This window comes from Lipophrys pholis (assembly GCF_963383615.2).
Source record: "Lipophrys pholis genome assembly, chromosome: 20".
Taxonomy (NCBI): domain Eukaryota; kingdom Metazoa; phylum Chordata; class Actinopteri; order Blenniiformes; family Blenniidae; genus Lipophrys; species Lipophrys pholis.
The window spans coordinates 12110873-12128676 of NC_137648.1; the positions used below are offsets into that span (position 1 = coordinate 12110873).

General features: G+C 40.4%; 1 protein-coding gene across 1 annotated transcript; it reads left to right on the plus strand.

The window, feature by feature from the left end:
* Positions 1-1028: 1028 nt before the first annotated feature.
* rnf32 (ring finger protein 32) lies at positions 1029-16484 on the plus strand (the record flags this gene model as incomplete). Its single annotated transcript, XM_080489956.1, has 7 exons — positions 1029-1172; positions 9782-10022; positions 10104-10246; positions 11466-11623; positions 12144-12252; positions 15246-15413; positions 16263-16484. 7 exons carry the CDS (start codon positions 1029-1031, stop codon positions 16482-16484), a joined length of 1185 nt encoding a protein of 394 aa, XP_080346082.1.
* Between the last annotated feature and the right edge of the window lie 1320 nt (positions 16485-17804).

The following is a 17804-nucleotide window of genomic DNA, read 5'->3' on the forward strand; positions in this document are numbered from 1 at the left end:
GGGCTTCATTTCATCTACTTATTCGACTCTTATTTTTTCTGGACACTGACTATAAAGCTGCCCCGCTGGAGGCGGCCATGTTGTTTGTTGTGATCTGGGAAATGGGACCTTCCCAACTGGTAACTATCCCAATTCCAGATGCAATAACCGAACACAATGCCCAAAAAAATACATTGTAAGATTAGCTGATCAGCTTTTTAGCTGTGTTCATCCATTTTGTGCACATTGCTTTTGAAATATGCCATAGTTTCTATTGATTTATTTTTTAATTAAATAAATAAGTCTCAGCAGCACTTTGTGAATGAAGAGCGCAAAGTTTCTTGTTTTAAGGCTGAAAGCTCACACACACACAAAAAATCGACCTTAAAGATTTAAATGCTCTTTGATTCAAATGAAGCAAAATGGCCGGTGGAAAAACACCCTAAACAATACCAACTTGTCTGAGTGAAATGATTAGGCTAAATCACATTTGTTTGGCGAAAGCAGCTTAAAGCAAGAAGCATTCATCGCCAACAGTGTAATAACACGTTGACTAGAGAGGGGCTTTAGAAATACCAAAGGTCTGACAAAAAAACAAACAGTTGGGTTCAACGGCCTCATTCTGTCTGTGTTTCGGATTACTGTTCATTGATATCAATGTGAAGTTTGCATTTAATTGTTAATCTAACATCTCTACTCATGGAATAAGTTATTTCTTGGTCAAACACATACACGTTTATTCATGCAGATCTCGCAAGTATTGAAATCTCTCTAACCCTAACCTTAACCCTGTTACACAAGGAAAATCACCTTTTATGTCCATTGCTGATGTTTCCTCAGTTTTTCTCTTCATGTGCACTACAGGACCCTTGCAACTCTGAAGCTCACTCGACACATATCCCTTTCAAGACTGGGCAATTTAATATGCCCTCAGCCCCTTCCTTCAGCAACAGCCCGGGAGCTTCGGCAGTTAGTAACTTCATCTCATCACATCATCTTTCACAAAAGGTGTGTCTGTTTACAAAACCCCGGCAAATGCGACACTTACTATGTCGGCGGGTACAAAGCTCCAGTCGAGTGATCTGGGCCCGGCAATGAAAGATGAAAGCTCAGACTGGGACTGGTGCTCCCTGAGCACGTGTCGCGGTGATGCTCTCATGGAGCTTCAGACAGACAGGTGGAGGCAGAAGATTGTGAGAGACGACCAGTGGAGGAGGTCAGAGAGGACGGGGGCGGGGGCGGGGGGTTAGGCCTTGGCCAAGGTCGGCCGGGCGTCATTCCTGTTTGATACACTTTGATTTGCGCTCACCACCTGAGCACAGACTGGGAGCGCAAGCGGCGATGAGCAGGGACTTGTCAGATGCTTTATGGGATGCACCGTTTGTTTATTAATCACTAGGTTCTGTGATGTGTCTCTCATCACCCCAACAGGTATAATTAAGCTTTAAAGGGCATGGGAGGCTTGATGTGTCTGCAATTCATTTTGTTTTATCTCCGTGTTTCTTTTGAAGTTATTGCAGCACGGCTAAGAAGTGAGTGTACACTGTAGGGTGTGTGCGTATGTGTACAGTAGGCAAGAGTGAGTGGATCTTCGCATGGTCAGAGAGATTCTTGATAAAGACTTTGTGGTTCCCATGTTGCAGGACCTGAAACGTCTGCTTACACGCCAGCGTGTTTGGCCCGACAAGTCTTGTTTAGCCTCGGCGGGTTCCGTCATTTTGAGCACTGACAGTTCAAAGGTTGTCAAGTTTCTGATGGCCAGGTATTGTGCCGCTTGTATGACATCTTGGGTTCAGAGCAGGCAGCTGCGGCAGCTTGTTTTTTAGCACAAGTATGTGGCAAATGTTTGGGGGGTGGGGGGGTGGGGGGGGGGGGGGGGGTGTAAACGAAAAGCCATCTGACTGACACAGGGTTGTTGACCGTCTATAAAGGTTATGAGATTTGGAGTATACATCAGAGAATTGTTTGAATTTCATGAGTTCTCCACTTCATCTCTAAGTAAAACTGATTTGTGGTGTCAGGTGACATACGTTGAGTGGGACATCACGGAAGAATGTAAACAAGCCGGTGCTGCGTCTTGCAAGCCTTGATCTTCAAGTTCTCTTTCAGCTAGATATAGTTTTACTTTTTACCTTTTAAGAAAAGTCCAGCAGCTAACAACATCTCCCGATACCTTAGTAGCCGTTTTCCTTTTTTCCCCTAAAGCAAAATCACATGTCTGGAATAGCTGTTTTGTGGCTATCAAAACACCTTTGCTACCCATAAGTAGGCCAACGTTTTGTCCGTATTGTGTGACGTGTGTATTTTTTTATTCGTTTCCTTGGGATTCTCTGTCAGGAGCAGGCAGAGGTGAGAAAAGATGAGAAGCTCACCTGTTTACTTTGGCAGTGAAGACTGAGCAGGCAAACAGCCAGTAGCTTGTCACTTCACCCGCTGGCTTGTGTCCCTTTCGCATGTGAGCGAATCGATGCAACTCATGCAGAAATGTTACCTGGCACTGCACTTAACGTGACGAGCAGGGGGTCAGGGGAACCTTTCTGGATCAGTCGTAAATTGACAGGAATATTATTGTGACATAAATCACAATCATTTGTGGAATAACTGACTATGCCACTGAGAGAAGACTGCAATCTGCCATATTTTAAAAGTAACTGTGAATACATATCTGTATAATAGTGTTTTCATCTACCTGTATTTCAGACTATTTCATCCAACATCTATAAGACTTAAATTCCACAATTTCCAATATGTTTCTTTCTCGTCCCATTGCAGTTGACAGGCTGTCTCTCCTGCTCTCTTGTACACACCTGAATGCACCACTGGAAATGCAATTAAGTGGTGACAGTCAAACATTAAAATAACTACTCTGGGATTTATAAGTTTCAAACTCATTCAGTGGTACAAGAAAACACATTGACAGTAATTTCTCATTAGGCCCCTGCCATAGTATGTAAATAGAGAATGAGGTATTCTAGGTGTGTTGTGCATTGAGTTATTTGATACCCCTCTTTTCACAAACATTCATCAGATGATGGGAGGAACACACTCGATCAGACACATGATGGAAACAAAAACATCTCCGGCTGCAACTACCTGAGGCGCTCCGAGGAACGTGTAAATAAAGTGTTGCTGCTTTACCTTTCATCACACACTAAAATTACAACAAGAAAAACCAAGAGACGGTGCTTGTTTGGCAGAAACTCAATGCACTTTGAAGTAGGTGAGTGATGGTGAATGAGTTTCCCACTGAACGGCAACGCAACATGTGTCAATTTCACTGCAGAGACTCCACTCCACTTTTTTTAATGACGGGTTTTGCCCTTGACAATCAAATAGTTTGGGATGTTTTACTGTAGCAAATGACAGCTAAATACTGAATAGCATGCAGGGAATGAGACAAGACCCATACCATATGGTATGTTGTTTGGTTGGTTTCTTTTTATGTACGTGGGGAAAGTACAGATTTAGAATACGTTAGATTGCATTGAAGAAAGGTTCATAGTACTTCGGCTGATGTGACATCATGTAAGCACTGGGGCAGAACTTTGGGGAAGGTGGGGTGGGGCTTAAAATGCATGTAGTGGATTGTTCATGGGTATTCTGATATAATCAGTAAAGTAGTTGGGGCACTGGTTGGCGTTGTACTGTATATGATATTCTGTCAGTGTCATGGTGGTAAGTAACTTGAGTTTTTAATCCACAAATCCTGTCTTCATCTTCATCTGTGTGAATTTAATCCGGTTTAGGGTTGCCAGGTTGTGGAGCCAATCCCATGAAACTGGGACTTGTGAAGGAAACCAGAGTAATTTAAGAAAATCAACACATGCACAGGGAGAACATGCAAAATCCAAACCTGGATTCAAACCATGAGAGTGCTAATCACAACATAACTTTGATATCCAATGTGCAAAATACTGAATGGAATTAAAAATGTTGTGCTTTACATTTTACAACATACAAATTTACAGATATTCACCACTACCTGATGCACTACCTCACGCACTAAAGTTGTAGCAATAGAAATAGGTAATTTAGTGATGTATACCGGCATGTTTCTTTTATTTAATTGTGAATGCAATATACATATACAAAAGACTGTTCCTGTAACTATCAGAGAATAATTAGTATCTTAATCTCTTAAAATTATGTTTCTTGGCCAAATCCCTTTTTTGTTTGGTCAGTCAAGAGGAGGGTTTGGGTTTTAGTGTTTGACTGGTTATATTTGGCTTCTTAAGATTGTTTCACATTGTATACATTAACAGGCTGGATATGTTTTTTTCCCCACTGGAATCCTGCCCCTCATCTACCTAAATATGGATTCCTCACTTGGAGGACATGTAGGTTGGGGGGAGGAGACAGCAGGGTCTTGTGCAGACGGGGAAAGTCCCCAATTATGTGGTAAATCTAGAGAGTGGTTGTGATATTTATTCTTATTGCCCAAAGAACTTGGCATTTATGAGACTCACCACAAACACATTCCCCGCAGCACAGGCAAACTTCAGGCTCCTTGCACCAGCTCAGTCAGATGAAATAGCTGCTGCTGATGATTTATGATGGAGTTTAGTAGAAAGGCCTCTGCAGCCCGGCTTATTTAATTCAGGTGATCCTTTAAAAAAAATAAAAATAAAATAAAATAAGTTAATTTAATTTGTTGTTGCTCCTGTTTGAGAAGGTTAATGATTATATCTCAATTGTTCCATGGTTGTAAAAATAAAATAAAAATTGCTTTGTGTTGTAAGATGAACGCGAATGTTTGCAGAATATCTTCACTTATTCTTTCCATGTTACAGCTGACTAATTTAAGGTCACATTTTCAAACAAGAATGTATTTTTTTGACTGAAATACTGCCGTACGTGGTGCCTTTAAAGCTCTACAAAGGTCAATTGACGGCAAACTGCGCTTGAAAGGTATGATTTGCCTCTACTGGGTGTGCATTGTATGTAGCCAGCATGGAGTCAAAATGTAAAGACGAATGGAAATGCACAGAAGATGCAATGCCTCTTGCACACAGCAGGGGTGAGCGGATTTTCTCTGCCTTCACAGACCACAATTTATGACCATTATGGTGGTCTATTTCTAGCTATAGTGATGGATTCTGCGCAATTATTGTCCATTATGGTGAACGATGGCTGCAAAACCATGCCAGAAATTACCGGTTCTGCAGTGCATTACATTGAAATCATGGCTGCATGTTCATCTCAGTCAAAAGTAAGCCACACTGAAATTCTCTTTTTTTTGTGACCAATTAACATAGCTGGTACAAACTGTTTCTTCTTTCTAGTATTTGACCTCTCAATATATTTACTTTCTCATACACTGTAAAATTCGATGAGTTACTCCAACTACCACACTATTTCTTTTAACGTTTTTTTTTTACTCTGCAGTTTAAATGATAAATAGATTACACACTAAAAGCCATGTAAGGCACTTGAACCTGTGAGAAGGAAGAGCGACTCAATACCAACTGAGTCACAGCCTATTTATTCCTTTTTGACTACATATCCTATAGTTACACAAACAAACAAAGCAAACCCAAATAGGTCTCAATATACATTTATCTTCAAGGTGGCTCTGTTGTTGAGTGTTGACTAAGGAGAGTCAGGAGTACCTACATCTACTTTTTTGTTTTGTCCCACCTGTTCCACTATGATTAAGGCCTTAAGGGGATAGTGGAATAGTGGTTCGCTCACGAGCCTCACAGTGAAAGGTTCCATGGTTTGACTCTTGGCCTGTCTGTGGGGACTTTGGTCCAGGCTGCAGTACTGACCAGAACCAGCGATCTTGGCTCCACCTGGGTTCCGAACAATCTTAAGTTGATGTGGAGGAGGTGAGATGGGTGGTAAAAATGAGGGCGTCCACAATGGAATAACAGTGACTGCAGTTATCCACTGATTGTATTGCTTACTGGCAGATACATATTCACTGGATGATAAAGCGGTGAGCTTGGGACTATAGGGGACTGCTCAGTAGGTCATGAGAGACTGATGAGTTAGTGGATTATTTTCTGCAGTGTTATATTTTTACCTCGAATCATCAGGTCTATGTTTTCCCCCAGGATCCCGGCTCACTGTAGGACAAGGCGTGGCTATGCAGCACTTTTTTTTGAGTTTTGTGGGAGGTTTCCATGCGACCAGATTTTTTTCTTTTGTACTGATTGCCTTTTACATTTCCTTTGTGACGTCTGTTCTATTCTTCTTGACCTTGGTTGTGAAGACATGGGTTTGAATCCCAGCAGCATAAAGAGCATTCAGCTTAAAAACTCACCAAACCTACAGTAGAAGTTGCAATAATTTGCTGTGGTGACCCCTGTAAAAGGAAAATGATGAATTGAATCAAAGTTATCTGTTTTATTCTGTTTCTCTAAATCGTTTATTCCTTAAACACTTGTGAGTACTATGGAAGTGACAAATAAATGGCCTATTTTTATGGACAGGAAAAAGTCTATACCATTGCCACTGCATTAATTATGATAAGAGACTACCACTAAGAAATTACTTTTTTTTTTATTGTGAATCAGCCAATATCATCATGGCAAAGTGCTAATTATCTATCGGCATTACTTGCTGGAATTCATCTGTAACCTCTGGTAAATAAGTAAACCCTCTGCAGTCATCATCTTGCTTTCAATATGTTTATGTCTAAATAATGGAGAAGAATCGGGAAATAGACTTTGAGTTATTCCTGGCATCAGGGAGCTGGCCGTAGTCCTGCCTGAGCTCAGGCTGGCAGTCAGCACAAACTGGAGGTAATTGAGAGAAGTCCCAGTTGCACAGGGGGGTCTCTACGGGCCTCTGAATGCCACCATAGCCCCCAGTGGGCATTAATCAAAATCTCCGATCAATAACTTCTCAAGTGCTAATAAGCACTGGCACATTTCGTGATATGTGAGCCCCTTCATCATTTCAACTACCAGGAGATTTATAGGAAATCCATTGTTAGGTCCAAAGTATGAGGTAATGTAGCACTTAGTAAATGAAGTAAAACCAAAAGCCTGGGGTGATTTGTATTTCATTTACAAAGGACATGTCTAATCATTAGGAGCTCCATCTCTCTGAAAAGCAACCAAATGGCTGTAATGATGGCTGTGTTCTTTTATAGCTTACTTACTCAGCAATGACGCAGGAGATAACAGCAAATGGTAAAGCCTTGCTGTCCTCCACTCCTGACTGGTTCACTCCCAGAGAGCTATGGGGGACTCCTATCCACCATAGAGTGATTAAAGTCATGTTAAGGAAGCATTATGGGTCAAGTCATAAAATAATTTGATTTCTGTCCCCCTCCACTGTCTCCTATCAAAGTGATTGGTCTCCTGGTCATCTCACTGGCTGACATAATTGTTAATTAACCATTATGGGCTGCCCTTTCTCATCTATATCTCACAGCAATTACCTATGTGACAACAATGCAGTATATCACCATGTACTGTATGTATGCACACAAACCGCAGTTTCATGTTCACAAATTGACTCAGTATTGTGAAAACGTTACATCTTTACTCTCAAACAGTGATGCTCATTCGCTCACGATATTTTCTGATTTAAAACCTTTCAAGCTCACTGCGCAGCAGAACATGTGCGTCAGTGCTAAAGAGCGAGCAGATTGTTTTGCTTTTCAACCTGTTGTCAGTGGAAATGTGCAAAGTAGTCAAGAAGTCCTCTGCATTGCTGTTTTTTTTTTAACCTTTTGCTTAAGTCATCAGCTCTTTGCACGTCAAGGTAAGTTGTCTTTTCAAAAATACCATAGATCAGGTAAAGAGGTCCAGAGGGAAGAAAGTTAAATAAAAAGCTCTTTAAAATGGTATTCATAAAGAAAAAGACAAACAGTGTCCCTGTTGAAAATAAAAGCATGCTCCAAAATCCATTCTGATGACAGTTGGAAGAATGCAGGCTTTATGGGGGACTTGAGCCCCATCTTTGCAGTATCTTTTAAGTGTGATTATTTACTTAAAACAACAAACCCAAGCTCCAAGTCTGGCATTGTGGACGACAGGCCTTTGATTGAGCTCTGAGCTTGAATTCTTAACTAATAAATTGTTCCACGCCTTTGTCTGGGGCATTAACAGCAGTGGTCTACGCTTTTCTTGCCCTAATCTCAAGAATGTGGCAGCCTCTTGAGAAGCTCAGGGGTTTCCTCCTCTCCCAGAGCCAGGTCTTCACTTTGTTTTCTTAGAGGAGTCACTGGATTGACAGGCCTCACCGTTAGCCCTCTCCCCAGCCATCTGTTTTCACCGATTCAGACTGAGCACATCAAAGTCAATCAAGGCTGCAAAGCATTTTAAAACTCATACGCCCCCGTCCTGTATGTGAGAAATAAAGCAAACTTTTCACCACGCTCACAGAAAAGAGACAGTTTGTACTACGTGTTTGTGTGTATGGTTTTCCATGTAAGGCTGACCTGGGAGGGATCCCTTAGCTCACGGCACAGGTATGAGCAGCTTAGCTTTGTTCAGTGTCTCCTCTGACGACAGCTCGGTGAGTCACCTCGACACAGAGACTAACTGCCTTTGGTGAGGTTCCAACTAATCACTGACAACTCCCTGACAATAAAATAATCATTAGTGAGATTGAGATGTGTAGTTTTCAGAGCCCAAAATGGTCTTTGCATGGTGATAGAAGGTAGACAGTGGTGCAGGACACGTTCACATCCCTAATAGAGATGAAGTAGATAAGACATATTACTTTGTGAATCTTCCATCTCACCTAATATAATTGGATTTATTGATTTTCCATCATTATGTTGTTCACTAATTCATACATGTGTAGTGTGTTTTTTCTGTAATCCCACTATCCAAAATGATAAACACTGTTCTTGAATACTGTTGTACAGAAGTATATATAAAATATGTATATATACAGTATATAAAACATTAAAAAAAATCTAAATGAAATCTCGTGGTGTATAAAAAAAATACTACAAAGGATAAGGAAAGGGTGTAGAGTTAAAATAACTTTTATAGAGCCTTTAACAGCTGGTCATACAATAACAAAACACTTTATTTGGTCGTTTAGTGGCTTTCATGATAGTGAACCCAACATGAGTTTATTTAAATGACAAAAGATGATTGTATGTTTGGTATATTTCTATACATTTTCATAATTTGATGACACACATCAGTCATTTTAATGCTTTAAACCTTTGAGGAGTCTTAAAATTTTAAGTATCATACAATTAATCACGACGTCAAAACATGCAAAACAATATTTTTAAATGTTTTTCTATTCAGCGAAAAGCAGTAAGGATACGCTATGTTTAGAATCGGCCAATCAGAAGCAGCCAACCGTGATGACGTTACGGACGGGGAGTGGTAACCCAGCAACCACTCAAACACCTACGCAGGGATGGCGACAAGGAAGGTTTGGACTTTAACACGATTTCAGTGAAATGTATTAATTTATTCGAGCAGGAAAACAAAGGAAAATAGCGTATAACGTTATTTCTTTGTATATTTACCATTTGTTTGTGAATAGTAGACTTAAAGTCGTCAGTAAAGTCGCTCTTTTGTATATTTTCCTCCTGTGGTCAATTAGACAGCAAACACCTGTGTGCCTCGCGCACTGAAAACAAGCAATTAACTTTGTAATTTTTTTTAAAAAGTATATTTTAGCTACGCCAGATGAGCTAAATGTGTCTGTTTTATATATATTTAACCATAATTTGCTGAATTAGTGAATTGTTGAAAGTGGGGCACTGAATTCTTTTACTTATTTATTGCCTGTTAAATCATTCTGAAGGTGATAAAGAATACTATATGCCTCTCTTTTTCCAAGTTTGTACTTTACATGATATAACTGTGTTTTACAGAGCTTGATGTCTAAAATGAGCAGTGAGCTGGTGATCAACTCAGCTGCCCTCCAAGACCACATAACACGAACCCTATTGCATCCAAATTTCCTACTTCCTGCCCCATCAATGAAACGCATCAGAAAAGCATCCAGAGATTTTCACACAAGAGGAAGAGTTACAGAGAACGATCTCCAGAGACAAGGCGTGCAGGAAGAGAGAGAATATGTGCTTGATCCAGCACCTCCTCCTTTGACATTAGGTAGAGCAAACACAAGGATTTTCCACACTGACTGTTGCAATGTCACCCCTAAATATATACTGTAACTTACCTTTCTCTCAGCTCAGAAGCTGGGTTTGGTGCCCCCACCTAAAGAAAGACTGACGGAGGATGAATGGACCCGGGTCAAAGCGAGGTCTGTTCAACGGGAGGAATCAGCTCAACCTTGTGCAATTTGCAGGGAGGCGTTTCACCTTCAGCCTCAGGTATTCCCCAAATACAGTGGCTACTGTTAATGCTCTATTTTTGAAGACATGTTTTCAGACCTCTGAGACAATTCTCAGGGAAACACAAAGCAACCCCCCTCCTCCTCTGCAGTTCCTGTATGTTCTAATCTGTGTAGACAACTGTACAAATTTACCCATACTGCCTTGGAACTCAACTGTGACGTGATGATGTAGCAATCAGTGTGTTACTGTGAGAGTCATTCAGGCTTTTACACCTTTCCGATCCCCTTTTAAGATGCCAATCTCCTCAAGAATGCGGGACTAGAATAGGCCGCCTCACAAAGCACAGTTGCCATAGATGCACGTGTAAATATTAGTTTGACTCAGTGAGAGAGAAAAAAAAAAGTTAATTAGAGCCTGCTAACAAGGGAAAGTGACAAGAGGGAATCTTTGTTGATGTGGCACTTTCCAGCAAGCCTTCATACGAAGCAATTGTGCCACAGTCTTGTGTTACATTCAAACAATAAAATGCTTACAGCGGCAAATGTACTGAAGCACTTGAGTGTACTACATTATCATGTTGAATTATTATGCTATATTACCCTCAGTCTGTTTAACTTTTTATTTTTTTGAATTTTATTGAGTCCGAATTCCATTTCAAATTCTGGATTTCATTTTTCTATAGTATGTTTGACTATAAACAGCGGCCAGTCTTTCTGAAGTGTGGAGAGATGTGAAAATTCTCCCTGGTCTAATGGCCTGTTGAGCTCCTGGAAATTGTGCACTGCAGGGGGCCTTTCACTGGTGATGGAGTGTGTTGGTCAGGGCAAAAAACAATGGGAAATCAATATGCCTCCCCCGTGCCCTCTAGAGATCTGAGTAAACTGGTTTGTGTGCCAAGCACCGTAGCTTCAGTTGTCTCCTTTCAGACGATGAAAGAGCCCCTCTCCCAGGTAGGAGGAGGCCATAGTTCAGGTCCCAGTCGGCCCACTAGGGCTCATGCTGACTCCTTCTATCCTCTTGGTAAATACCACTGAGAGGGAGATGCAGACTTTCACATATGTGCATGAATGTACACAGAATTAGCATAGATTAAACCTCACATGCATACAAACACCATATGTAGACAGATTGTGTACTGTATTGAAAGCAGTTTCTGGTCAGCCCCTTTTTGACATAAAACATGGCTATATTGTCGAACTAAGAGATCTCAACTTGAGCATTTATATACTAATTTTATCGTTTTATTCCATTTTAGGTTCTGCTGTCTTGCTCCCATATTTTCCATCGAGCATGTTTGGGGGCTTTTGAAAGGTTCTCCAGAAGAAAGTGCTGCCCACTGTGCAGAAGGGAGGCTTATGAAACACGCGTGATCCACGATGCAGCTCGCCTTTTCAGACATCAGTGTGCCACCAGGTAAGGCAAGTTGAGAGAACCTTATTTGCATTTAAGCAACAAGGCTACTTCTACAACAAACAATGTGACTTAAAAACAAGGTACAGACATGAAACCACATTTTTGTACATGTGCTTTAACATTAATGTACCCTTATAAACAGACATTTCGAGACATACTGTATATAATATCATTTGAAACAAGCAAATTTTTTATTGGCTTAATAGCAATACTACTACTCAGTTAATGCATTACATTGTCATGGATCACATCGAGACTAAATTTAACATGTCATTTTTTTATTAAAGTTTATATTACAAACTAATCATGCTCAAATTGTATGTATTATAATTTATGCAATTTGAATCTATAAGTAGGATAAATGGGCTTGTTTGATTTGTACTGTAGGCTTATGGCTTCACAGAAAGGTCACACACCATAAGTATTTTTGCTCAGTCTGTATTGCTTTTTTGTTTTATTTGTATGTCTTTCAGCTGTTTTTTTTTTCCTTTAAATACTTTTCATGACTGTTCATGTGCAGGATTCAAGCATACTGGCGTGGCTACGTTGCTCGAAAATTGTACAGAAATATCAAGAAAACTATCTGCCCAAAAGACAAAAAACTCAGACGCAAGTTCTTCGAAACAAAGGTGAGTTAAGTCCAAATCTCAAAATAAACATGCATGAGTTCACACTTCAGGATATCTTTAATATCTGAGTTTTACTCTGACAATCTAAGACTTTTTTTCTGAATTGATATCTGTGACAAATGTTACATCTCACTGGTGAAGGCCTGGGTTTCAGAGACTCGCTGACCCCAGCGCTAACCTGTGTGGACACGCACGTTCACCTGCCCTCAGCCTCTCAAGTGCCTTTGATGCTTTGTGAATAATAAACGTTTGTCCACTAATGTTGAGAGAGTTTTTGTGGTTTAGTCAAACAGTCTGGATACTCAGGGGTCAACACAACAGCGAATCTGTCTTTATATGTCTGTCACTGGGTGATGTTGAAGAAGGTAAAAAGGTGAAGAAGTTGACTGGATGTTGAGATCCTTTACACTGGTTTTCATTTAGGATTTGTTCTCTCCTAAAACTCCAACATAAATAATCCAACGATGACATGTGATTGTGAAAATATTCAGTCTGGCCCTTGGCCTCACAAGCCAGGGTAGGGGTCATTTGACTCAGGCTGTGTCTTCATGGCAACTCTCAGAAAAAGGGAACATTGCCACCTAGTGAACCTCCCCCAACTGACTCAGAATGACCAAAGACTGCAATGGTCACCATCTCTCCTTTCCTGTCATGGTTTTTTGAAATGCAGAGCGATTTGTCTGGCAAATTTGTCTGTTGACCCTCCAACATTGGTGTGTCCAATGTCTTGTGAAGACCAGGCACTGTTTGTTTCTGTGTGCTGTAATCATGTAGAGTGCTCGTGTTCGTCAAAGAGGCTGATAAAGCAGAAGTGACAAATGCATGAAGGCCACACTTCTAACATGTTGGAAGGGTCATGGTGTCCTACCCATCCTCTCTGTCTGCCTCCATCATCTCACCAATAAACTGTGTCTTAATATGTCATGTAAACAAAGACGCCGCATTTCCTGAGCCAATTAACTCTGTTCTGCCACATGTCCACGTCCACATACACAGAATGGAGTCATGGCTGCTTTACATTCAACTTGTGTGATTCACTGGTTGTGGGTGGTCATGAGATTGTCTCGTATCTTTTGTCACACTGAGGATGATCTTCAAGAGCTGTGCAGCACAGCGCTGACAGGTCTGATTGACTTGATTTTCAAGGGGAAGACTTATTTGCTTAGCTGACTGTAATGCAAACAGGCGTGTTAGCACTAAGCTGGGACCTGTATGAGACGGTGAAGCGTATTCTTTTAGCTCTGCGCGTGATAGCAGATGGCAATAAAGCATCTTTGTACCATGAAGCCACAGGTGTTCACTGGAAAAAAACACACACATATCAGGTCAGTTTCAGAATTCTTATCAGCTTATCCTGATGCCCAGCTTTCAATTTTTGCTCCGTTTCGGCGGTCCGACCCTGAGTCAACACATTAATGGAGACAGTACCGACATCTAGATGGATTGCCGTGAGATAACGCCCCTGCGTCCACCTCCACTTCCCTCTTCTGCGTCCTCTCCCGTCCACATCTACTGTGGAGCAAGGCAAAGTTCACCACGGGCTGTACTGTTTGCCCTGACTGTCCAAAAGTCAGCCAGGCACATAAAACCCTCCATCGAAATGGTTAACAGTTGTTTAATTAGTGATAAAAGCCTGGCTGTAAAGCAATTCTGATGTCACTGTGACAGGCTGGGGATAGGGCTTGTGTGTGTGGTGTGGGCAAAAACAAGGACTTGCAGGTGCTTAGGCTAATGCTACTCTGAGTGTTGATGAAATAACTGAAAATTATTATTATTTGACTCGCTTAACATGGCTTATTGATCTATAGTCTGACTTATCCCAACACTTTTAGGTTTTGAGCTAATATTGACCAAACTAAACAGGAATTCAAACAGTTTCTTGACATTTAATTGACTAGTTAATTAATCAAAGAAGCAGATTAATGAATTGTTTTGTGCACTGCATTAATACATCACTTTTTAAATCATGCAGTTATTGAAAAGGCTAACTAACAATTTTGACAAATGATTCTCGTCACTCGGCTTTCAGAGGTTTGAGTCATATTTGATATTCTTGCACACAGTTGCAGATGAGGTGGCAGGATTGTTGTCATTTGCTAGTGTTGTTTTATTATGCACAAAACACTCCTTATTGGTCGAGAGTGTCGTTTCTTTCAACTATAAAAGTACACTAAATACACAATACACTAACTGTATACAGCCATCTTATTGTCTCTTTCCATGTTATTGATGTTAATTGTTGCTTAGCAACAGCAGCTGTAAATGGGTGAAGACAGCTGAGTTGTCTGATAGAGAGAGATGAAAGTCTTTTAAAAAGGGTCTGTTTGAGTATCTGATCTGATAGTTGACTGAATGAACCTCCGTATATCAAATTATGTGTTGCAGTCAGTGCTATTTTTGTGTTTTATTTATTCAGTGATGGTTCAGTTCTTTTTCTAAGCTTGCGTATTGCCCAAAAAGCAGTTGAAACTACGGGATTCAGTATATAAATTGTCTACTATGCCCGATGTAAAGTCTCCCCAGGTTACTAAATTGCCCATATTCCTCAGAAAAAGGACCTCAGTGATTGCTAGAGGTCTGCAAAAACTCTGACAAAGTGTTTCGCAGATGTAACTGGTATTTAAATTATCAAAAGTTTTTGGGAGGAAACAATTTTGTGTTTCATTAACGCTTTTTCACCCAGTACATGTCCGAACACTGTGTACAAGACACAAAGAGGGAAAGCAGAAGTGTCAGTAATGTGCGTGTTTTCATGTTTCCTAGCATAGTCGTCCATTATTTTTTTCTTTCTCTTTACTGGTTTCCATTAATTCTCCATGTTAGTGGGAGATGTGACTGTATTGATCTGGCTGTTTAACAACTGCACCCTGTCAGTGTGCCTCAGCAACTACAATACACACACACAATTAGCCTTCGCCGAAAACACGACTCTATTGTGTATCTGAAAGAAACGTTCGCATCCTTTGTGCCACTAAAATGGTTTTTCTAATTAGTTGCAGGAGTTGAATGACAGCTTTGTCCGATACTGTCACACCGACATGGAGGCTTTTCTGAGTGATATCGACCGCTCGCTGTCATCAAGCAGACGAGTGTTCCAGCAGCTCGAGAGAAAGAGTGTCTCCGAGCCTCGGGAGAATGACTGGGACCAAATAAAAAGCCAGGTCAGGATCAAGATGCACTCTGCTGAGCTAGAAGCAACCCATATCATTGAACAAGGCTACATATAAATAATAAAAATAAAAAAAAATCTAATCCTGATTTTTCCCACCTGGCACAAAACAAATTACTGCATTCAATTGGGTGGACGATATCACAGCTGCTTTATACAAAGTACTTGTATGCATAGATGATCATTCATTTTGCCAGATGAATGCGAGCAACAAAGCAAATAATCCTCTACGTTTACATATAACGTGCACCTCTGATGATACACAGCAGGCTTTTCAAGGCCAGGATTGCTGCAGAGGAACTGAGGAGACATTAAGATTTTTTGTTCCATAAGCCTCCATTGTTGGCTTTCTCAGCAGTCAGTACCATTTTCCATAGAGGGGGGTGGAGTGTGTGTGCAAAGATGCCTTTTTTTTTTTTTTCCCTTCTTTATCTGGTGTGAAAAGGTTGAGCGCAAGGCAGGAGTGGCTCAGCCTTGACATGAAGTATCAGTGAATGTGCTTTCAACACATACCTTGCACCTTTTTCACGGGTGCAAACTCTATAAAGCAAGTGTGCAGCTCGGTATGAAACATTTAACAGCGGAGCGGTTTGGCCCCTAAATACAGGAAGCTGCCCTCAGTTAATCTTTGGTGGAGGTGTTCGTGTCTTGCTTTGTTTTAAAAAAAAATATATAGATAAATATGTTTAGTTGTCCAAGTAGAGGAGGGATGTATTGAACTACAAATACTTTGATTGTACTCCATGGTGGTATTTAAGAGGAATGTTTGAGTTGTCCCTCATTTTATAAATGTCTTGGGTACAGTTGAGAATTTATATTTGTTTGCCTTCAACTCGAAAAGGTGATCCAGAGAAATGTGTGGGACTGTCCCATCTGCCTGACTCTGCTACCCAACATCGGCCTTCCAGCACATTCCCATTGTGGACGGTGCAGAAGCAGCGTGCTCCTCTCCTGTTCACACCTGTTCCATCAGCACTGTCTGGAGGCCTTTGAGACCTTCAGTGCAGGTAGCACACCTACATGTCCACTCTGCAGATCTGCATACTGCAAGAAAGTCATCTGACCAGGTAGAGATCATGTGTGTAATGTTATCTGGAAACCAAGTACATCGACATGAGTGTCATTCAGAAAGACAAAACAAATTATTAGCAATATATTTTGGAAATAAGTTTCACTTCCATTCAGAGTGGCATGACTTTACTATAAATCTGGAGCCAGAAGGATGTTAGCTTAGCATCAGGGTTGGTAAAACTGAGTCAAAGCTGTCGTCTACAGTTTTTATGATATATTCTGCTTTGGCTGGCTATCTAAAGTATTTTTGTTTTTAATTTAATCAGATCTGGCAGAGTTGACCACAATACAAAGCGTAAGCATGGTAATAAATCATTGTGATCTGAATTTTAAATATTTATTTGGCATTTCTACATTCACTCGATGAGAAATTTCTGTAGACAAAGAAAAACACACAAAAATGATTGTGATCTGCTTATATCTATTTGTTCAAAAGTGATTCAGTGCATTTCCCCTAATTCAGTAGTTTATTTTTTTTAATGGAAGTCATGTGTACACCCATACAGGTCCTGAATGAAAAACAATATATGAATCAATGTTTCAAGCTTTTTCTTTATTTATTTGCAAACACACAGACATAAAAAAAATAACAAAACAAACATTTAGCAAACTGAGAAATTGTAAAAAAATACATTCACATAGGTGTACCAAAAATGACATGCAGAGACTGACTGGGAAAGTGACAGACAAAAATAAAAGCTGCTTCATTTACAGTACAGGCCAACTCCAAACTTTTAAAACCCCTGCACGTCCCAGCTATGTACTGTAAAGGCAACCAGAAAAGCTTGCTCGAGTATAAAACGGTCCTGCCAGTTCTCACCTCAGAATTTAATGCCAAGAGTATGATTGTGAGGTTTTATTAGGGGTGTGACGCTTCCCTGCTAAGTATCAGAGAGTCCAGTTTTACTGCAGTCTGCAGCTGAGCAAATGTAAGCACAACTACGTTTATTCCAAAACACTTGACCTGTAGTTCATACAGTTTAATAAATAACATCCCTTTTAATTCTCCAATTCTCTGTTCCTATTCTCTTTCCAAGTCATTTTCACTTTGTGCCATCATGATTTTTCACATTATTCAAAGATTGCTGTGGTCTCCGATTGGGAAAGTATTTACCAAATATTTCAATCAGTGTAATTTGGGTAAAGTTGCTCTACATACCTTGTGTTTCTCTAAATTCAGTAAGCATTTAGGATGGTAAAGCCATAATTTCTATATATATATATTTCTTTTTGTTATCCACTCTCTGCACATCCAACAACATCCAGTTGTAGTTGTGATGTGAAACATAACCTGGTCTCACGACACAATTGT